At 40.9% G+C, this 24067-nt stretch overlaps 1 protein-coding gene across 1 annotated transcript in view; it reads right to left on the bottom strand.

Annotated features, from left to right (window-relative positions):
• The window catches only part of BACE2 (beta-secretase 2), a 67981-nt gene extending 44193 nt beyond the window's left edge, over positions 1-23788 (bottom strand). Inside the window, exon 1 of the mRNA XM_065416631.1 lies at positions 23504-23788. Within this exon, the coding sequence (XP_065272703.1) occupies positions 23504-23788 (285 nt within the window). The remainder of the gene's footprint in view (positions 1-23503) is intronic.
• Between the last annotated feature and the right edge of the window lie 279 nt (positions 23789-24067).

Raw genomic sequence — 24067 nt, 5'->3', positions numbered from 1 at the left:
GCAAAAATGATATTAATAACATTATTTTTAATACTAGGTCATTAAACTTGCGAGTGCCTTTACTGAAGCTTATGGTATATTTATCATTACTTTCGTATGTATGGTACTTGGAGAGAAGTACCTCACATGCATACATTTTTGTTTAATTATATGAAATATTGAAGCTGACCAAAGCAATTTTAAAAGGCTTCTACCTTATCTCCCAAGGACAAGCAAATATCAGGGAAGATGAACATGGCTTTAGAGTCATAAAATATTTATTACCTCCAAGTATGTTTATACAGACTCTGGAAGCCAGCTTTATAACTTCGATTTTGCTTTAACATTGTGTATTATTTTCCTTTATATGATGCTTTGCAGGATGTATATAAAGTTAGTTTTTGTGTTTTATGCATAATATTTTATCAGAGCCTGTAATTACAAATTGTAACTATACTGCAAATGGTCGATTCTAAAACAAGAAACCATCTGGTCAAAAACAAAAACAAAACTTATTAGCTTGTCTTATCAAAGAATAGGACACATCTTCTTTGTATAACATGCGAGTTTGATACAAAGGTAATCCTTATTTCAAGAAGGCAAACCATGTCAAGCATTCATATTTTAGGCAGAGATCGGATTGTGAAAAGAAGGTAGGGTACGTTATCAGAATAATCGGTCTAAGTAAATCTACACAAAGAAGTCTAGAAATATCCTAGCGGAAATGAAATTTATAATTAACATAAAAAACTTCATGCAGAAGAGCCTGTTGGAAAGGTGCTTAGTTGGAAGTTTTTTAAACCTTTTGTTTATTTCTTAAACATTGAAATAGCAAAAACCTTTGTGAAACACATACTTGCAAATATGTTAGCTAAATGCAAAGCTCCTAATATGATTGCTATGTAAACAGTAAAATGCTTTATGTACAAATATAGCAAGGTCATTTGATTCTATAACAGGTTACTCATAGAAGAACATTAATTGGGAAATTAGGATCTGGTAATGCTTAATCAACCCCTCACCTAACTCATGAGGACAAAAACAACCGCTCCAAAGATTGGTACAAACAAAAAAACAAAAGACAGGACTGGGGCAGGTCTTTTATGACCATTTAAACTTCAAGATTTTATAAGAATTTAATTTTAAAAAGATTATTTTAAGAGCTGACTTGTATAGAAAGAACAGAAGTGTTTGGACTCATTTGAAATAGAATTTCAACTCCTATTAAACGCTGAAGGAACTGAAGGGATATCTTAGAGAACTGACTAAATCAAAAGAAAGAATTAATACTAACGTTAAATGTTATCTGATGTTTTCCCACCACAAGAACAAAAGGTAATTAAAGAAAGATTGCATATTCATCAGGCAGACTGCGTATTCAGGAGCTGAAGGTATCACCTCAGCCATCCCGAAAGGCATGATGCCAATGAAAAAGCAACAGCAACTAGCTTTGAATCTAAACAAGCCTGAAAGGTGCATTTTCCTAATTTCATGGAAATAAGAGAAAAAGAATATGTTATATATAACTCTGAAGCAAGCACCCCTCACACATACACATTCTACTACCCTGCTTAGGCAGCAACCACTCACAGACAGACTGGGGGGGAGGAGGGGAGAGAAGAAATTTACCCAAGGAATGTCACTCCAAAACTTCAACATGGATTGGCAATAGAAAGTTAACTAATAAGACACTGCAAAGGAATTAGATTTAAACTTGTATCATGATTTTACTGGGATACTGAAATGCTACTGTAACTTAAAATACTAACAGTTCCTCTTGTTAATCACCAAGTGATTAGACCATTTAGTCCCTGTCTCCTGGAATACATCTTGTTAAAGAGAAATAGTGGGATTTAAAAATTCTGAATCTTTGTAATTGACCCTTCTCAAGACAAATCCTTAAAAGGCTACTTCTAAATAACTAATTTAAATATTTACTTTAGTTAATATTATTTATTTTGCCCAATTATGAACAGTCTGATTATTTATTAACAAGTAACAAGATCCTCTTGCACTTAAACAAGTTGTTTTGCCCATACATAAATCTAATAAGATACTAAAATTGAATTCATAATAATATTGGGAAACAGTAACTTTGGTCTTAACTTGCCAAATGACCACCACCAAGGAGGCAGTCCATTCTCAAAGTGTAATGTCTGTTAGCTTTCCACAGTGACATATATAGAAGAGATTGCACCAGAAATAGCCAGCTTATCATTGGTATTCTGTCATTTGTGTTGTTTTGTTTAATGATTTTTTTCCCTTTTCTTTAATAATAAAATAGTATTGGTTAATAATTGTGATTATTTTGCTTGGTTTTGAGGATAGTGTCTCCCCTAACATATGTAAAAGAACTTCTGTGACTAACTAGGGGAATTGCAATTCCTGAGACAGTCTCAGGAATAGCCTGTATCAATAATTGTATGTTTTAATTTTGATCTTCTCTGAGTCAACAGTAAGAGAAACAGTTGGGAAGAGCTGGCCTACCACTTCTCATTTCACAGAACTGAGTATTTTTGGTAGTTTTTAAAATAAAATTACTTGGGGTCCAACAGTTTAAAATTATCCCTTTTAACTCAACACTAGAGTCACTAGAAATTACCACAAACTCACAGCCTTAAATTAGGCCCCACCTATATTGGCAAACTTTATAGCCATAGTTCAGTGTAGTGCCCTCAGCAATCACAGTGGGAGAAGGTATACAGTACGTTAGAATATAGATATTCAAGCCTGCCTGTAAAGCAGGGATTTCCCTAAATCAATGGTCCCCAACCTTTTTCGTCTGGCAGGCGCCAGACGACGAGCCACGGAGGACCATGGCGGCGGACGAGCATCCGCCGAAATGCTGCCGACAAGCGGCAATGTCAATAGGCGTCGCCGCCAAAATGCCGCCGCCGAGCAGCATCATCCAGAGGCGTCGCCGCCGAAATGACGCCGAAAATTGGCATCATTTCGGTGGCGACGCCTCTGGGTGCTGCTGCTTCTCGGCGGCATTTTGGCGGATGCTTGTCTGCTGGCCAGTACACGGGCCCACTTAGATGCCCCGGTGGGCGCCATGGGGACCCCTGCCCTAGACCTCCCCCACCCCAACACCCCCCCGTTACATGCAGTGTTGCCAATTTAGTCGATGGCTGGAAATTTGAATTGAAATTGAAACATTAATGCACACTTTAAAAGTATATACAATATATGAGAAAATACTTGTACCTGAGAAACCATAATAGGTTTGAAAAGTATGAACAAAGACTAGCTTCCTCATACACCTGTTATTTATGACAATGTCAGCACATTTGTTTTGGCTATATTGGCCTACCTAATAATTTCAAAATTATTATTTATAAGCAAGGTCTGAATGAGCTTTCCCCTGACAACTAGTGATGAGCCAGGGGTAGGTGGAAAGGCTTCAGGACCAGACTGTATTTACATGAACACACCTACTCTGCCTAAGTATCCAGCAGACAGAGCTGTGCTACCCAAGTGATCAATTTTGGCTGGTGTTGGGTTACAGATCACTGAAGTATTAACTGTGGGGGATATGAAATGTTGTTATTCTTATTGTATGAGTAAAGGGCAGCAGAACTGTACTTAGCCTGACTGAATGAGGGGGTCTTCCTCAGTGCTTAATTTGTGCTAGGGCTTGCCAGCACCTCTAGGCTCGGCAGTTCATAGCCCTGGGACCTCTGGGCTTGTCACATCAGTTATGAAAGTAACAAACTTCCTTGAGCCTGGGCACCTCTTTCATTACAAATTAAGCATTGATCACCCTCAACTGAACTGCACTCCCTAAACAGGAGGTTTGGATGCCATATCCTAGTGAAGAGAGAGACGGTGGGGCACAGGTGTTTCGCTTGGTGGTGTGCGCTCTGCCTAAGAGTCACAGGCACTATTTGATCTGCCACACTCTCCTGTTTACAGAGAGAGAGCTGATTAGACTTCATAAGTGACCACTAGAGCTGAAATCACTGAGAATCAGGTTTAAGTGCTTAGACCTGCTGTGGGACAGTGTTTCTGTGGAAGACACAGCCCAGCCTGGACTAGCAGCGAGGTTCCCCCCTTGAGAGCTGAAATCACTGAGAGCTGGGTGGAACCTCGAGAGACCGACTCACAGAGGTCACAGTGGCAGGTGGCAACAGAAGGTGACAGTGCAGGGCCATTGAGGATGGAGCAGTAGAGTGAACGGTGGCATGACAAATAACAGCGGCCAGAGCATTGGACTATGTTTTAGTGACTTCACTACAGAATGTTAGATTTGTGACTGGGAAACTTATATAAATACTTTTCCTAGTAGGCCAAGATTTTTAAAATGCATTATTTGCCAAGGTCATTATCTCACATCATCACTATCTCAAGAGGTCACTCTCTTGGGGAGTTTCTGTACTAAACTTTATTATAATTATTTTTATGTAAGAAGGCCATATTATGTCAGACCAATGGTCCATCTATCCCAGTATCTGGTCTTCTGACCGTGACTATTCCAGGTGCTTCAGAGGGAACGAACAGAACAAGGAATCATCGAGTGATCCATCCCCTGTCATCCACTTCCAGCTTCTGGTGAATAGAGGCTAGGGTCACTCAGAGAATGATGTTGCATCCCTGCCCATCCTAGCTAATAGCAATTGATGGACCTAACCTCCATGAAACTTATCTAGTTCTTTTTTGAACCCTGTTATAATTTTGGCCTTCACAACATCCCTGGTAAAAATTTCCATGGGTGACTGTGCATTGTGTGAGGAAATACTTCCTTTTGTTTGTTTTAAACTTGTTGCCCATTAATTTTATGGGGTGATCCCTAGTTCTTGTGAAGGGATAAATGACACTTCCTTATTCATTTTCTCCACACCAGTTAAGATTTTATAAGCCTCTATCATATCCCCTCTTAGTCGTCTCTTTTCCAAGCTGAAAAGTCCCAGTCTTTTTAAGCTCTCCTCATATGGAATCTGTTCCATACCCTTAATCATTTTTGTTGACCTTCTCTGTACCTTTTCCAATTCCAATATATCTTTTTTGAGATGGGGTGACCAGAACTGCATGCAGTATTTAAAATGTGGGCATACCATGGATTTATATAGTAAAAGTGGAGGAGCTTGGTTTGCCAGACTGATCAGCTAAGCCAATACTGACAACCTATATGAAAAGGCTGCAAAATACCATGCCTCTGGACTGTATCAATATGCAGAAAGCCTTATAAGCCAGTCACTGTCAAAGCAATTTTAGAAGAACTTAATGAGACTGTTAAGAATGCTGGAGACACAACTCAGTTTATGTGAACCAACATAGCTGTTGCACCATATTTTCTATTTAAGCAAGAGCTACCACACACTACAAACTGGAGGCCAATGTTAAGTGCATTGTCACTTGTTAATCCTGAAGTTGGACACTGGTTTTGAACAAGGCTGGCACATGCTCGCTATGCTTCTGAAAAAAACTCAGCTGACTCTCTAGAAGCATGCAGTGTAACCGTGAAAGATTCAGCAGTTGAAAAAGTGAAGAACTCTCTCACTATATTCAAAATATGTGCATACATGGCTGATGAGCCACCAATGCAAATAGGCATCAAGTATTAAGTCATTGCATATGTTATCTTGAGGTCTGTGGTAGGCCAGTAGATGCATTCTAGATGTTCAGGTTATAGAAGACACATCAGCTGCATCTGTGATATCTTAGAAGAGTTAAATGCTTGTAAATTGAACCCCAAACAAATGGCTGCTTATGCATTTGATGGAGTTACAAACTTCTCATGAAGACATAGTGGAGTACAAGCTTTGCTCAGAGAAAAGTGTAACCCTAATCTCTCTCATACCCACTACAGAGGCCATCTACTCCAGCTAGCACTAGTACAAGCTGCAGAATCTTAAAAAGACATTAAAAAGCCACAAATGTAATGGCTTTTTTATACTCTTTTTTTCAGCAAGAGTCCAAAAGGACTGAATGTCTTGGAAACAAATAGAAGATACACTGGGATTGTTAGTCCAACCTGGGAAAACATGCGCTTTCTCATGAGCGATTCTTGGCTGTTGTCTTAAAATTACTGCAACTGTTATTACTGGCTTTGGAAAGCATCCATCAAGATAGGACAGATCTAAATAGGAGGCTGGTGGACAACTTTTGTTACTAAGTTCAGAGAAGACTATCGCGATTCTCTCTCTCTTGTAAGTCTACTGTTGAAACCACTTGGGTCATTAAACAATGTCATCCAGGCATCTGGTACAACAGTACTAGATCTTTGTCCAGCAATAGAAGTGACCATTGGATCAATCAGAGATATCCATGGAAAATGTACTGGAAGAAGCAACGACTTCAGTCCAGAAGTTGACTAATGAAGGTACTTATATTGACTCCTTAAGTGAAGAGGACAAGAAGTGCTTGTTGAATCCAGAAATCTGGATTCTACTCAACCTCCATGTAGCTTTTACAGATGCCTGTCTTATAAAAGACTTACAGTTGAGTGGAGTGAGGCACTGCCAGCAATAAGGCTGCTATGTGATCAGGACAGAATGGAGAATTTTGAACACAGAGTGGAATAGCATACGATGAACGAAGATTTAACTTCAACTTCTTTCTCATCACTAGTGGTTCAACCCAATCTTTGTGCTATGTTTCCTGAGATAAAAGTAGGAGGAATTCATCTCTTGCTACTCCCAGTCACAATAGCTATAGTTGAACATACTTTTTCCTCATTGAATATAATTTTGTGTTCTGAAAGAAGTCACCTTCTGCCTGATGATGAACATATCATGAAAGCCTGGAAGTAACGGACACACAAGAAGACAACAAAGAGTGCAAAATTACAACAAGAAACCAAGACAAATGTAGATGTAGTGCTTTGTAGCAGGCTTGAGTAGCCAACTTTAATTTTTGGATGATTTTAAAACATGAGTTAAATCTAATAAAATGGTCATGAAACATTTTTCAGTTTTTACTATGGTGCCATACAGCCCACCTTTGCCCTCACGGTCTCAACCCTCGTTGGCCCTTACCCCCCCTGACTATTCCAACCCCGCCCCCTCCTAATTTCAGTTCTTGAGAAAACACTGCTGTAAAGGCCTATACCAGGGGTAGGCAACCTATGGCATGCGTGCTGAAGGCAGCACGCGAGCTGATTTTCAGTGGCACTCTCACTGCCTGGATCCTGGCCACCGATCCGGGGGGGCTCTGCATTTTAATTTTAAATGAAGCTTCTTAAACATTTTAATAACCTTATTTACTTTACATACAACAATAGTTTAGTTATATATTATAGACTTATAGAAAGAGACCTTCTAAAAACATTAAAATGTATGACTGGCACGCGAAACCTTAAATCAGAGTGAATAAATGAAGACTCGGCACACCACTTCTGAAAGGTTGCCGACCTTTGGCCTATACTTTAAGAACTTAGGTGTATTTTTTCCACTTAGCTAGTTAGAGAGGTATAAAACAAAGAATCAAAATCACAAGTCTGCCTGTGTATGCGCCTTCTCTCACTAGGACAGTCTGAGGCCCTGTTCCTAGGCTAAGGCCTTTGGCTCATCCTCACATTCCAAACCAGTCATATTGAAATAAGGTGGTATTGGGCTGTTAGGAAGATGATCCTGTCCTGATAGTGCCCATCACCACCAGCTAAAGAAACAGATCTTAAGATGGTTAAAGAAAACTTAGTTTGATAGCATCCTGTCTGGCAAGAAATCACTTATCAATGGTTGTGAAACCCTCATTTTTGTACTGTTTTATCTTTATGGCCCCCACTTTTCTATTGTTAATCTGTCTGGTTCTCTAATTGTTTCTGTCTGCTGTAGAATTAATTTTTCTAGGAGTAAGTTAATTAGGGTAGTGGGATATAATTGGTTAGAGAATTATGTTACAATGTGTTCGGATTGGTTAATTAAATTTCAGTAAAATGATTGGTTACGGTATAGCTGAGAATATTACTATATAAACTGGGATCAAACAGGAAGTGGAAGGGGACTATGGAATCATGCTTGCTAAGGGGGGGAGGGGAATGGGAATAGGGAACGGGGAACAGGGACACTAGCAAGGCTCTGCAGTGTCAGAGCTGGGAAGGACGACTTGGGGTAAATGCTCTGCGGCATCAGAGCTGGGAACTGGGAAGCTGCCAGTAATCTTTCAAGTTTGGTGCTACTCCAGTGAAGGCTACTGGAGGATTGTAAATTAGAGTTAGAGGTGGTAATTATGATTTGGCATAACAGGTTTGGAGTCAAAAGCAGAGTTAACAGACCACCTTAAGAGACAGGAGCTGGGACTTGGTCCTAGGGAGTGGAGAACAACCCCCCCCTCTTCTCCCAGAGCCAGGATAAAAACCGGGGTGGGGGGTTCCCAACTGTTTAAACGTAAGGAGCCCTACCTTTGCTCAGAGCTAACTATAGCCTTTTCTTCTTCTCTTCTCCTAGCCTGTACTTTAAAATAACTTCACAGGGTTAATTGGTTGCTTTCCACCCTATCCCCCTCTCTCATACTTTTTGTTTTTCTGAAGTTTTAATGGAGGGTTTTTTAGATATTCATGTGAAATGTTTGGGTTTTTTTGGAAAAAGCATGATGGAATTCTGTTGGATTCCGTTGAAATTTTTAGAGTAAAAGATCCAGGGGCGACCATGGAGATTTTTGGAAAAAGCAGGATGGAATTCTGTTGGATTCCGTTGAAATTTTTAGAGTAAAAGATCCAGGGGCGACCATGGAGATCAAAGTTTTTTACTGCCTTTTTGAACAATCCTGAGGTTAAGGCAGCACAGGGTAAAAGGCAGTTGTTTACAGAAATTAATACTAGAGAGTTTGGGGGGAATTTGGAGGGAAGTTAATTGTGTCCCTTTTAAGACAGAGTCTCTGAGCTGCTAATAGCTTTGGATCCAAAAGCAAACCAGAAAGCATCTGTGTGAATACAAATTACCTAGCTGATAGGGGAAGGAGAAAACCACCCATAAATGGCAGCACAAAGGAGCTGCAAATAACAAATATACCTGGTCAGCAAACAAGCTACTTGTAAGCAAGAAGACTCAGATTATGGCCCTCCAGGAAAGGGAGGTGGGAAAACAAGTGAAGCCTGAAAATAAGAGGGAACAGGTAGTGTGTGTGTGTGTGTGTGTGTGTGTGTGTGTGTGTGTGTGTGTGTGTGTGTGTGTGTGTAAAATCTGAAGACAGATACAAAAGGAGTCTGCTTACATGCACGACACCCCTACCTTGTAATTCACCAAAACCCCAAGGACACAATTAAATTAAAAAGTGTATGCAAAGATTTCAAGAGGGTAATGAGAACACTGGCCTCAAAGACAAATTGTCTAAATAAAAGGCATAGTATAACAAGATACTTATAAACACTCACTGGTAATAGATTTGATGCTAATGTTATTGTTAGTTCATATGGCAATAATGCTTCTCACCTATTACCTGTGAATAAACTTAAAGCTAGGCACAGCAGAGAAACCATTACAAATAATCTGTTGTACAAGAGGGGAAACTGAGATACACCACCTCATGAATTTTATAAATGAACAGTGGGATAATTCACTAGCCTGACTATAGAACAAAACAAGGACAGTGTGGAGGTAATTCTTCTGTCTTTCCTGCAATCAGGAAGGAGATTTGTAAAAGGCAATAATCTGTCCCCACCAGGGGGCTGGGAAATATTTCTTTTGTTTGTCAGACACTCTACAAGCAAGCTGGCTCCCGCGGAAAAATAACCAGAGCACCGTGGGTCTACTGTCGTGACGAAGATTGTGTTGTGTGTTTGTGTTGTTACTACTGTTATTTTGGTGGATATTGTACAAGGAGGGTTAACACATATAGCAGCAAAGGTTAATTCATGGTATGACCTGCCTGGGAAGCACAGTCTACCCAAGCTGAGAAATCAAGTGCAAATAAAAAGGCACAATATGGGGGTTAAGAAGGATGATGTATAAATTGTTACATTAATATTACAGGTAGACCTACAAAGGGGAACCCAAGGATTCCCTGGCCTGGAATGGAACAATCATTGTTGCTAATCACAATTGTCACTACTGTAAACCCTGCCCAGATTCCATGATGTAAAGTGGCAAAAGGAGGGAACACATGGACTGCTACACTCCCGTGTTGTGGTAATAAGGCAGATAAGGACCTTAAGGATCTACCCATAGAAAACTGTACCGCTGATCCCACCCCCCATGGGAATCTGGTAGTGTTGGTATGTGGTAGACTGACTGGAAGGGGAGGGGTCCTAACCCTGTTTGTGCTGATCTGTTTATTTACCATGTCCAGATTTATATACATGTTCTGTAACCAGTTTGGTAACTTATAAGAAACTAAAATTACTAAAACTGTCCTATTCTTAAAGAAGAAAAAAAAAAAAGAGAGAGAGAAAAGGAAGTCTGACAGTCCATATCATATTAAGAAGAAAATTAAAATAAAAAAAATCAAGACCAGCAAGCTTAAATATAAAAACTGCATTATACCAAGTGAACTATTCTGATTAGAAATTGTATATGGTTTAGAATTTCAATCTTCTCATGGTTTTGCTCTCCAAAATTAGCTTCTAACTTAATTTGTCAAGTTACAGCCACCTTTCTTTAGCTCGATTGTTCATTACAATAACTTAGGATCTGCTATATGAAAAAAGCTCAAGTTCAGTTCATACCTATTCTCTATCTAGCTTCAGAAGTCATACCATGTAACAAAAGGTAATGTCGAAATGGGAAAAACAAACAAAAACAAAAAACCTGTGTAATCCTGAAGTCAGTAAGATCCAAGTAGTTTTCTATATTGAGAGAGAGAGAGAGAGAGAGAGAGAGAGAGAGAGAGAGAGAATTTATCTTCAAACCGTCCTCATGTTATAAATAGGTTTGGCAGAATTTGTTGTTGTTTTTTAAATCATTTCAGCAGATAATATTTATGTTTATTTGTAAGCATTATTAAAATTTTGTTTATTTACATGTTCACAGCTGTGGGAAGCTATGGAGAGGTCAGATATTTAATGAGAGCAGGTGTTGAGATTCAAAAAGTTGAATGTTTATAAACTGGTAAAACACAGATTGTATATTTTGACATGCGATGGTGACAAAGTAAATATCCTTACGTCAACAAATCATACCTGTTTTCCTATTCATTCGTTAGTCTAGTTATAATAAGCCAAATTCAAAAATCTAAATCACTGCATTTTGACAAGTTCTCAAGCAGCATTTTAGTCACTTTGCGTATCTATAAATTTCAATTGCTATTGACATATTTGTCATGAGTTTGCATGTGTACGGTGATATAGACGTTTACAGACAATAACTGATAAAAAAACAAATCCTTCCAAGCCTAGTTATACAGGTTTCCAAGCACAACCATTTTTAATGTTTGCTGCACTACCTGGAAATAAATGGAGCGAATCAAGTGCAGTGATTAAAACTCTAACCCACAAAACTAGGAAAACTCAGGTAAGTCAAATCTTTACTGGTGTTTTTTTAGGGATGAAAGAGGGGGTCCTCCCACCCCATGGAAATATTTTGTAAGACATTTGGTCTCCCTTCTACCAAAGCTACTGTGGTACAGCAACCTTCTCTGTAGCAGACATAGAACTGGTAGTCATCCCAGGAGCAAATCAACCTCACTCCAGAATTCCCAAGTAGAGCCTATTAAAGAGCAACACAAGGATCTCCCACTCTCCAAACTCCTCACTCTGGTCCCCCAGTGTGAACTGCACTGCCCTAGGCCAGTGCCATATTATTTAACAGTCTCAAATATAAATAAAAAACGCTGGCTTCAAACTGCACAAGAGATGTGAATCTGAGGTCAAAATATGGTGATAGTTTGAGAGAAGGACTTGCAGAGGGAAAATATAAAATTTCAAATGTAAAAAGTTATGTTTTGAAAAAGAGAACTATATTCTGAAGGTGAGAAGGAGGGGAAAGGAGTTGGGACAAGAGAGTCATTTATACTGCAAGAATATTAAAAGGCTGCGATCTCAAAACGCAAAGAAAAAATAGGTATTTAAAACTAAACTCATCGGGGTAGATATATTTCAATCATGCTTTTTTTTCCTTCTTCAAGGTATTAGCTTTGGAGACAGATACTTTTGTTCAGGGGCGGCTTTATATTTTTTGCCGCCCCAAGCACAGCAGTCAGGTGACCTTCGGCAGCATGCCTGCGGGTGGTCCGCGGTCACGCGGATTCGGAGGCATTTCTGCGGCTGATCTGCCGGTCCCACAGCTTTGGCATACCTTCAGGCCGCCTGACTGCCGCCCCTCACAGCGACTGGCAGACTGCCCCCCGTGGCTTCCCACCCCAGGCATGCGCTTGCTGCGCTGGTGCCTGGAGCCACCCCTGCTTTTGTTAATACATGGCTTTTCAAAGCTTAAGAGCTCCAGGAATGATAGGTGAGGGAAGAACACATGAGGTCATATTGTTCTACTCAGAATGTTGTGTTCGCCTCAAAGATGATTTAAAGAAAAAGTGGGTCTACTCATTAGACCATTGTGCTAGTTGTACTTAAAAGTACTATTTGGGATATGTTAGTAAGCACTTATCTAGTGCTTTCTATCCACCCTTCTAAGAGCACTTCAGCAAGGCAATTATCATCTCTGTTATACAGATGCCGAAAACAAGCACAGAGACATGAAGTTATTACCCCCAAAAAATCATACAAGTCAATGAAAGAGATGCCATTAGAAACCAAGTCCTCAAACACATTCAAGGCACTGAACTATGCTATCTATAAAGGAGGCAAGAGACAGCTGTATGAATGTATACAAGTCTATGGACTTCAACTCCAAGCCAGGACAAGAGCTTGGTTTTGTTGCACAGCCTTAAAGCTCCTACTTCCATGGATGCTGCCAAGTTCATAGATCAATGGGCTGCCAAAACTAAAACTATAGATTCTCAGTTGAATGCTTCAGATTTTTGAATACCAGACTTCATACTAGGCGCATCCTGCAGCTTTGGATTTCAGTGCTCCAAAGGGGCAGATAGTAAATTAACTTAAGAGCTCAGAGAGCGGACTACATAAAAAATAGAGCATTACGCATCTCAAGTAAGAGTCTCTGATAAACTGTCACAACTTGTTTTGTGAGATTTGACGTACAGTATTATGCTTTGCCTTATTTAAGAGTTGTTTTAATTGTATTTCAGATATTTTAATTTGTTAAATAACTACATGAATATATCTGGTGCCCCCGATCTCAGAAGGTAAGGTGGTGCAACTCCAGGGTCTTTTTCTAGTAAATAATATAGGCAAAGTAGATTTTAGGACTATGCCTAACATTTGAGTCTCTCCCCACCTTCCATAATTGGGATATTACCAACTAACACAATTTGATATGTTAACCTTTTCAGAACCATCTAGACATTTCCCGGCACCTACAGTGGATTAGTACGCAGTGTGAATATTTTTAAATGTACTTGTGTTACGTCTAACAGTTTTACTTACACAGGACAGTTGAAGTGCAGCTTTGGTAAAAAAAATATATATATATTATATTATATTATATTATATTATATTATATAATCTTTATTTTCTTATTACCTGACTTATTTACTGAAGATTCACTTTAATGTAGAACCAACAACTATGCAAAATGGCTGGCTTCTCTTGTGGCTCATGCCTCAACAGAAATTACTTATTATTATTATTATTATTACAAAGGAGGATGCATGACCTAGCCAGAACCCAGCCTTGTTTTCAGATGTCAGGTTGAATTTGCAGAGTTAGAAGTTAGAAAGTCCTCTTTTGATTCTTAAGATGAAGAAGTTTGATATGAAAGTCACTGCAAACATAATTCACAGGACATGTTTATAGTTGCCCTCCTTCCTTGCGACTATAACTCCCCTTCAGCCTGTGTGTGAAACTAACTATCCTCAGCTCCGGCAAGGACTGGCAAACTATTGTGTGATGACAGCAGCTCTTAAAGTTCCAATCTCCATCAGTTTGCTTATCAATATGGCAAATTCTGCTTTCTGCAACTTCCTTCCAAATAGTACACAAAGGTGTGCTGCTTCTTAAGAGTGCTAAAACACAAAGAGCTATGCAGTGAGTCACTAACCAGACATGTACGCTTAATAGGGTTCCCAAAGAAGGATATGAAGTCTATGACAACTAGAATATACATAAAAAGAATTGTTACATAAAATCGTATTACTCTCACCTCTGTCCTGCCAATACTAACCTTATGGCATATATAACCGTTTGGCATATATAACCTTTAGCACATATTCAGATTACTAAGTCAAGGAAAGATATCCAAATATCTAGGCACCACAGTTTTGAAAACATGATTAACATATTGGCAGTTTCTTTGAGTCAGGTGGGTAGGAATGCCAGATGTGGACTGGGGCTCTAAGAAGCATCCATATTGGCAGCAAGAAAGGGAAACACAAGGGAAAGAAAGGGGAAATAAGCATAACAGAAAGAATGGGGAGATCGGGGGAAAAACCCCTCAATTTCTAGGGGACACAGAATACCATCTTCTCTTGCAGCAGGAAAAGGATTCCCCCGTCACCCCTTCTACTGCTATAGGAGGGGAGAATGTGGAAGGAGACAGTGATCAGGCCACTTCCAGTTTCCCTTGAAGACCCCACGGAAACTGGTGCCCCCCTCAGGGCACCAAGAAAGCTTTTTAGTATAGGGAGACATGGGAATAAAAAAAGGGTGAGCTTAAACTGGGCAAATTACAACAGTCGGGGTCCTCAGAAGTTCACTCACCTTGTAGAAGAACCTTTGAGTCCATTTAGTGACTAATTACACAATAAAAGCCACATTATCCATGCGGAAGGTCTCAAACATTTGGCTTAAAACAAAACAAAACCCTGATCACATGTTTGACACCAACAGTAGTTTCCACCCCTAAATGAGCATTTGCAGGTAAATCCTCCAACTTTCAGAAAGAGCAGTTCTACAGAGAAACTTAGAAGATCTGGGCAAGTTGGAAAATGATGTAGCATTAAGGAAAGTGGGGGAAAGATTACACTAATCTTCAGTAAACTGTCAGGCAAAGGCAAGCCAGAAGAGTCAACTGACTCAACAAACATCACCCTTATCTGGCAAAGGTGAGCATCCACAGTTAAATAGTCACTAAGGAGTTTTCTGGTTATCTGCAGTTTTTCATCCAGCTGTCAGTTTATATCAGATATCCAAATGCAAAAATCTAGCACTCAGGAGCATGTGAATTTTTGTCCTTCCTTGAAGGATTTCATATCCATAAGTGAATGAGGATTATTTTGAGACAGAGTAACATTTCTGACTGTCAGATATGATCTTGCTACACTAGTGAGAAAATTCAGTCATATTAAAATTATCCTGGTCACTTTTCAGGTTGGTGGCATAGAAGGAAAACCCTAGCCCTGTACTCCTTTCTCAGATTAGAACTGCAGAATTTCAGCTCATCCCCACGCTTTTTTTTTTTTTTTTTAAGTATCTAACATCTTTTTGTTTAGCTCCTTACTTCTCCTCATGGTAATGTACAGAGAACCAATTCTGTAAATCTGAGAAAACACACACGAAATGGCAACTGCTTATTCACTCAAAAAAGCAATATGCGGGCAAAGCCTTTTGGGACATGCCTCTCATTTCACCATCACACTTGTCAGACACAGACTTTTTCCACTTTGCTGGAAAATGTGGGCCATGCCATACCACAAGTCAGCAGTATGGTGGTACAGCCTAGATCAGTGGTTCTCAAACTTGGGCTGCCGCTTATTCAGGGAAAGCCCCTGATGGGCCGGGCTGGTTTGTTTACCTGCCATGTCCGCAGGTTCGGCCGATCGCGGCTCCCATTGGCCGTGGTTCGCTGCCCCAGGCCAATGGGGGTGGCGAGAAGCGGCGCGGGCTAAGGGATGTGCTGGCTGCGGCTTCCCGCAGCCCCCATTGGCCTGGAGCGGTGAACCGTGGCCAGTGGGAGCTGCGATCAGCCGAACCTGTGGACGCGGCAGGTAAACAAACCATTCTGGCCCGCCAGGGGCTTTCCCTGAACAAGCAGTGGCCCAAGTTTGAGAACCACTGGCCTAGATGACTTTCCACATACATGCTTTATGTCTGGTGTATGACACACTTCTCACTTCACTGACCTGAATGACATGCCACAGTTACTGGTTTATAATGCTGCAATGCATCAGTAGTCAGGGATTTTGTACCAACAGGTACTATAATTCAATTTCAGAAGCATCATATTTATTTGATATTGAAAATACTGAAGAGGAGCTAGTCTATGAGGTCAAAAGTCTCACTTTTGAAATTAAAAAAGCTGATGTCTGCAATCACTTTAGAGCCCTAAGTAAACATCATTGTTCTGTGCCCAAAATTGGCAGCCTTCAAATTACCGCCTGTTGGCCCTATACTGTATTTATGATGTGCAGCTTTTTTGCTAATACCATTTAATTATTTTACTGTTGAACAATCTTTCAGATTTTGTTTTGGCATTCTGGCCTTTCAGTAAAAAACAAGAAAAATGTCCTTTATATAGTATTTCCCCCACTCCTCCCCGCAAATTAGAGAGATTAACAGCGTTCCCAGCTATGAAAGTTACTGTTGAGGCAAGAACAAGGAATGAAGATTTGACATGGGGAAGAAAGTGCAAAAATCCTGCTTCCACACATGACTAATAGATTATATGCTTAAACACTTCCTGAGGTTCTGAAGTGTTGATTTGCAGACTACTCACACAGTTAGATCCATGAACAAATATCAAAAGGCATTATCTGGAAGATATCTGTCAAAAGGATTGGATTACTTCCCCCCCTTCCCCCTTTCAAATGGCAGAACCTGGCCTTTAATGAGAAGGGACTTATATTAAGTCCCTCTACTTCAAAATTCACTTTTTAATTATTATTTTTTTAAACTACTGTATTTGATAATGGATATAATGAACAAAAGTGATGTTGTCAAGTAGTTTAGCCCCAAATATGGGTTCATTTGTGTATTATTAAAAAGAGGGGAAGAAGATTACTAAATATGATTGTAATATGAATATCTTTTTAGTTTAAATCACATAAAACAATGCAGTTGACACTGATTTGTTTAAACTTTTTTGAACACATACAAGCCATACATAACAGCAGTTTGTGCTAATGCATGAAAGACAGAGAGACAGCTGGTTATGTTCTATTTTACTGGCAATTTAATTGCAGCATTCACAAATTGAATTAAGTACAGACTTCGAAGAAAAGTAATTTTTAAAAGTCTAATTTACTCTTCATAATTTATTAGAAAACATAGGTAAGGAGAAATAATTCTCAAGTGTAATCATTATCTTGACAGTACCCCTTTAAAACAGAGCCTTTTAATTATGACACATTAATTGTATTTGATGCACTATAATTTTTTTCAGTTAATAGGAAATTTCTCATCCAACCTTTTTAAGTTACCTTTTGTGGAAATCCCCTCTTTCCCATGCACTATTTCTTCATAATGTAAGTGACACATTTGTGTACTGTATGAACATGTAACCTTCCTAGATCATCTTGTTAAACAGGAAGCCAAAAATCTGCATCTCAGGAGGAATGCTACAGAGCAGGAAGAAGAGTTTGTTCCCTAATACATGGTCTATTTTTCCAGAAAATAAGACGCCAATCAGAAAAAAGAAAAAAAAAAGTAAGAGGAGGAGAAGCAGGTCAAGGGAAAAGAAAGAAAGAGGGAAACAATACTGGGGGAACTGAGAGAAGGAAACAATAATGACAATCCAAACTGACTTGGGAAAAGGAAGTTAGACTAGTGGACTATTATGTTTTTAGTTCTCTTGAGAGGCTCTCAGAGACCATGGTGCAAGGTATCATTGTAGAACCGAGACACAGAGAAAGAGAAAGAGAGAGAGCGCTTTGTCTATACTATTATTTTAAAGCTTCTTCCCAGTGTGAAGCGTAAAGACAATGACTAAGTCAAATCCACTTTTCTCCCTGGGGTAACTAAACTACTCTGCTTTATTAGAGACAAGGTGGGTGAGGTAATATATTTTATTGGACCAACTTTTGTTGATGAGACAGATGAGATTACACAGAGCTCTTCCTCAGTGACCTGAAGATATTACTTCACCTACTTTGTCTCTCTAATATCCTAGGACCGACATGGCTACACCACCACTGCATACTACTTTGCTTTATAGCAGTTTTTTTCCCCCTTTCAATTCTTCAGATAACATTACTCAAATTTGCACACAGAACAGATTATAAAAAAAAAATTCCTTTTTTGATTTTAGTAGGGTATATTTTTAAAGTAAACAAAACCATCTGAAACACACACTTGTTTACATAATAAAAGCTAAGTTGGAAAAATCAGTAAGAGGTTAGACAAAGTCATAGAAATGCTGTGTCTTTGACAGAAAAACCACTTTTCTTCTTAAGATGAATATGATGCTTACAAATTACAGGATGGAACAACTGAATACTAACTTGTGCACTTACAAGACCTGAACCCAAACCAAAATCCATGCAGAAAAAAGGCTGTGAGCCATTTCCCCCTCAAATGCACTCTAACTATGAATATAGTCACACTTCATGGCAACAGAGAAAAGATAGAAAGGAATTCAACTCATATTAGCAGATGTTGAAATATAGATGTGCTCCTCAGCTTCCTGCTAGAGGAGTACCTAGGCTTGACCATGACCAGCTAACACATTTTTAAAGGTGAGTGACTGACATTCCCCAGGATGCAATCTGGACCACAGGACTGTTGTGTCCCCTTAATCCTACAGCCTGAGATGCCTTTTACACTGCTTTGGTGGTGAACAGCAACCCCTACAGGCTCTGCTCACTCAGCCACCATCATGTAAAAATCACTCTCTGGTGGATACATGAATGCTATGCCCAGCAACCCACGAATTATATACAGGGTGACACCCACTCCAGCCCCCAGTCTGGCCCCTCAGAAATGCGCGTCTTGCACTCTTCAGTAGAGTCCTGGCCAGTGCAAGCTCATTAATAGTCCATCATTCCATCAAAGGAAATGATTATGCACCAGCCTTTGTTAACCTGAGTAGAGATTCCCCAAACAAACACACTGGTTTAGATAAAACAATAGAACAAGTTTATTAACTACAGAAACAGATTTTAAGTGACTATAAGTGATGAGGCATAAAAGTCAGATTGGTTACAAAAGAAAAAAGATAGGAATTAGATTGCAGTTCTAAACTTTATCAAGCTAAGTAAGATTTGAAGCAAACAGATCTCTCACCCACCAGATGCTGCAGGCAATTCACAGTTGTCAGTTCACAGGCTGGATTTCCTTTCAGCCTGGGACCTCTCTCCCCGTGATTCAGTGTCCTTTCGTTGAGGTCATAAGCAGAGAGAAAAGTGGTGGAGAGGAGAGGTGGACAGGGCCCTTCCCCTACCGCCCCCCCTTTCTTATGCCACAACTCTTTGTACTGGAAAAATCCTTGCTGGGTCATGGGGGTAGGCACTTCCAATGCGTATGTGCTCTGCAAACGGTCCTTCAGGAAAATTGTAAATACTCTATTTATACCTTCCCTCCTGCTGGTGAATGCCCAATTAAACAGTTAATAGTTTCTCAGCACCTGTGCTCAGTCTTTTGTGTTGTTTTTGAGGAGTAATTCTGGGCATTTCCCAGAACCATAACACATTTTAGTAATATTATGCAGTAAAATCTCATCATTTCACATGCAGTGTTATTACACACATCATAACAGGACAATGATGTTCAGCAGATCATGTGTTTTCAAACAATACCTCACAAGGCATACTTTGTACAAAATATATCATAACCATATAAAAGTGGTGAACATGGGGTGCAGGGTGTCACAGACTTGCTTTATCCATAGTATGTCCAAAGTCTTGTTTAAAATCATGTTAATTAAAATGTATTGGCCAACATGTCTAGACAAGCCCACAGAGTAGAAGATGCTTTCCAGAAAAATACTTACAATATGTTGCATCAACACATAGCACTTTTTAATCTATCTTGGCACACATCTTGTCAGGCACATGACTATTTAAGGTTTTATGTCAAAGGTAGTCTATAGCAGGTCCACATAGCATCACCTGTCCCCAAAGTCCATGTTCCTATGTGTGTATGGTTTTTTAAAAAAAACATTCCTTACTCTGCTGATTCCATCCTAGGTTTTCCTTCCAGTTCTCACCCACTCATTCAAAGCCTAGTTCTATCCCTTATTTCCCTTCCCTACCACCACTGCTCACTGATTTAGCCTGTAATAATCTGCTATCCTGCCCTAGTTCAATTGGCTTTTACCCAATTGGCCTCCCTTTTTCTGTCCTATCCTATCACAAGAGCCTTCAGCCCCTCTTGTCACTCCTCACTGGCAGCAATTACTCTCCCATCACCACACCCTGAACTGAATCCAGAACTGCCAGAATTTATAACCTTTGAAACATCAAGCCACAACTTGTAAATGCCCAACACATAGTTAAGGTATTGAATACATATTCCTCTGGGGGTTTTTTGTAGTTGGACAGTGATAGAGGGATTGTCTCCAGTTAATTTTATGGGAATTGGAATTCATAGTTTGCAATAAAGACAGTTAGTCCCAATAACCACTTTATCCTTAATAAAACTTTCTAAATGCCAGTTTATAGGTCAGATTTTTGCTGCCCCTCTGAGCAGAACAAACTGCCATTACAAAAGCTGCTTTCATGCTTAGCATTAATAATTAAACTGAACTGATTGCGTGAAACAGATGCTTGGTCACTAGAATAAAATTCAAGTTCCACCATGGTTTCAATGGCAACTGATCAAAACTCAACTGCATCATGCTGACTACTCAGAGCTATATAGTTCCTCCACCCACCCTTTTGCATTAAAGTTACAAGGGGAATATTTGTGTAGTCTCAATATAGGCACAATTTGGGAACACAATGGGATGAGAGGATAGCAAGATGAGTGTAATCGGAGGAAAGTGTTACTCTGCAAATGTTAGGAACGCTCAAGATAGACGCACTAGAGCAGTGTTTCCCAAACTTGGGACGCTGCTTGTTTAGGGAAAGCCCCGGCGGGCCGGGCCGTTTGTTTACCTGATGCGTCCGTAGGTCTGGCCGATCGCGGCTCCCACTGGCCGCGATTCGCCGCTCCAGGCCAATGGGAGCTGCTGGAAGTGGCAACCAGCACGTCCCTTGGCCCACGCCGCTTCCAGCAGCTTCCATTGGCCTGGAGCAGCGAACCGCAGCCACTGGGAGCCACGATCGGCCGGACCTGCGGACACAGCAGGTAAACAAACCGGCCCGGCCCACCAGGGGCTTTCCCTAAACAAGTGGCGTCCCAAGTTTGGGAAACACTGCACTAGAGGAATCCGGGGAAAATGTGGTATATTTAAAAAAAAAGTTAGACTTCTGTCTCTTGTTTGTCAAAAACTGTAGGAAGAAGCAAAGTAGACAACGCTTTAGTAAAAATACATGGAAAACACAAATAAAACTAGACTTCATTCCACTTATCAAAAGTGCTTATAGCTTCCATTTCGAGGCTGGAAAAATAATACAATATTGAGTAAAGGCATTTAATCTGTTTCCAGATTATTTAAAGAAATAAAAAGTTAGACTAGTGCAGTCAATGCCTTCTCCCCAACTCATATTTCAATCTTCAGATTTGGAATAGCAGGCAGCCATAAAGTACACCATTCATCAGAAATAGGACAACTCCATGAAATAAAAGACATATATAGTAACATTCCTCAAAACACCATGACATTTTAGCTTTCAAATAATTCTCAGAGAATGTAAGTGCACTTGAATCTATTGGTAATAATAGAATGAGGGTGGATTGGCAGCTAAATTGGAGTTCTGGTATTCTAGGATACTGTGCTATAAGTCATCATATTTCATAGAGGCTGAAAGAGGAAGAGAGCTACTACCCTTTAGTTGCTTAGCAGTATATACTATTCACTCTGAAGTACACTTGCATCAGATATATGTTTGTGATTTCAGAGTCAAGCAGAGAAGGAAGTTTGTAAAGCACCTCACTTAAAAGTTTTAACTGTACAAGTCTTGATCCTGCCAACTATTAAGCACATGCATGACTTCACTTATAAACATCAATGGGATCATGTTTCAGTGTTTTCAAAGTATCTATATGACTGACTAACTTTTCATTATGGTAAGAAGTCAGAATAATAAAAAAAATTAAAAAAAAAAATCAAGCATTTTCACCTACATAGGGTCCCTTCATTCACTTAAATCTCATTAAAAGAGTGGGAGTACTAAACTTGAGGGGAAAAAAATATGACACAAAGCCCCAAGGACTTTTAGAAAATTAATCCTTCTCAGCTGACAAGTCATCCCCACCAACAGTCCACCAAGGCTTCACATGACACAGATGAAAGAACAACCAAGTTTTCAAAACTTTTGAAAGAAAGAATTATTCCTCCTCCTTGCCCCCTCCCTTTACAAATTCTAACCACAGGAAGTGCATTCTTTAACTATTAGAAATATAGAGGCTACATTTTAAATAAAAATTAAGATGTTTTAAAACTTTGCATTACTGTCGCACTTAATTTAGTAAGAGTGGTTAAGTAATCTCTGTGGGGGGGATCAGGAGCGTCTGGCAGTCAGCCTACTCCATCACACCTCAAGGCTGACTTCAAAAATAAGATGAGGTATGGTAAATACAATATTTTTGACTGACAGAGAAACTTGTTTCAAATCAAATTGACATCAAACAGTTTGAAACAAAGAGACCGGCTCTGCAGGATTTCCTTAAAATTACTGTGCCTGGGGACATTCGTTTTTCATGCAAAGTGCCAATGAATGGAAATGCTGCCTTTCAGAAAAGTTGCAAGCGGTATAACTGTACTTAGCACGGGTGCAATACAATATCTTTTAGTTTCTCTTTGTTTTTCGTCACCTAACAATACTGTCTGGCAATTAAAAGGCATCGGGGGAGGGCGACGGGGGACGAGACGGAGAGTCAATCCAGTCCTTTAACACTTGCCGTCATCGCTCACATGTGTAACAGTCACGTCTAACTCACCAACATGCTTATGATATTTAAGGTCTTCCAATGTTATAAAAAAAAAAGAAAAAGCCGACGAAGCCAGGAGTGACTTTTCCTCCTCTCCATAAACAATCAAAGGTACCTCTCTAGTCTTCCGAACTACATGAGAAGGGTCTCTTGGGTCCTGTCAATAGTGTGTGTGTGCGTGTGTGTCCTTTTTAATAGTGCTTTTAAACGGAGCTCATGCACAACCCCTTCGGCAAGGGATCTCACCTGGGAAAAAGGCCCCTATTAATGGAAGGCGCACTGTCCCCTGCACCAGTGGCAGCTCAGCTGAGCCCTGTCACCACTCCCAGCGGAGCTGGAGGAGAACGTTGCACTGGGGAGGAGGAAAAATCAGGCGAACTCCTCACCGTGAGTAGTTGGCCACCATAGGAAGAAAGTTTAAATGCGTCTAACGATCCCCGACCACCCCGGCTGCCCCCCCCCCGAATATGCAGGAACGCTCCCCCATCCACCCAAGAACCTTTCCTCGTTGACGTGTCCGTGGTGCCCAGGGCGGCTGGCAGGGCAGCAGCAGCGCCGTGCACGCAGGGCAGCCGGTAGGTTCGGGGGTAGCAAGCTGGCTTCTAGCCCAGTTGGAAGGCAAGTCCCTTGCCCTGGCCCCCGGGAGTCCCACCCGCGGGGGAGTCTCACCTTCTGCGGCGGGGTCCCGATCAGCATCTCCAGGTAGTAGCCCCGGCCGGAGTCCCCCTGCAGGTTCTCCACCATGGCCAAGAAGCTGACGGCGGCCCCGGGCTCCGAGGCTAAGGCCAAGCCGTCCACCTGGCCGGGGGGAGCCTGCTGGAGGCTGGTCGCGGAGCCGTTCCCCGGGGCTGCCGGCGGAGACACCCGCAGGGGGAAGGAGAAGAGAGCCCGGCACAGCCCGGCAGCGCCAGCCAGGAGCAGCAGGAGGCAGGGAGCCGCGGGCAGCGTCCCCATCGCGGCGGCAGCGGGACACTCGGGGGCTCAGACAGGAGGGAGCAGCCGCCTGGCCGCGGGGCTGGAGCAGCCGGGAAGGAGGAGAAGGACGGCTCCGGCTTCCCCACGCCCCGGCTTCATCTCGCACCCCCGAGCCCGGCTCCTCCTCTCACGCGCCCCACCGCTGCTCCCGCCAGAGCCCGGGGGACGCTCCGCGCGCAGCAGCGGGACCCGAGAGTTTGTGCTGGGAACAAGCGCCAAGAAACTTCCCCACCCGGCTCCGGCCAACGGATGTGACGG

Source organism: Emys orbicularis, chromosome 1, assembly GCF_028017835.1.
Source record: "Emys orbicularis isolate rEmyOrb1 chromosome 1, rEmyOrb1.hap1, whole genome shotgun sequence".
Classification (NCBI taxonomy): Eukaryota; Metazoa; Chordata; order Testudines; family Emydidae; genus Emys; species Emys orbicularis.
The sequence above is the reverse complement of the archived record's forward strand: the minus strand, read 5'-3'. Positions and strand labels throughout refer to the sequence as shown.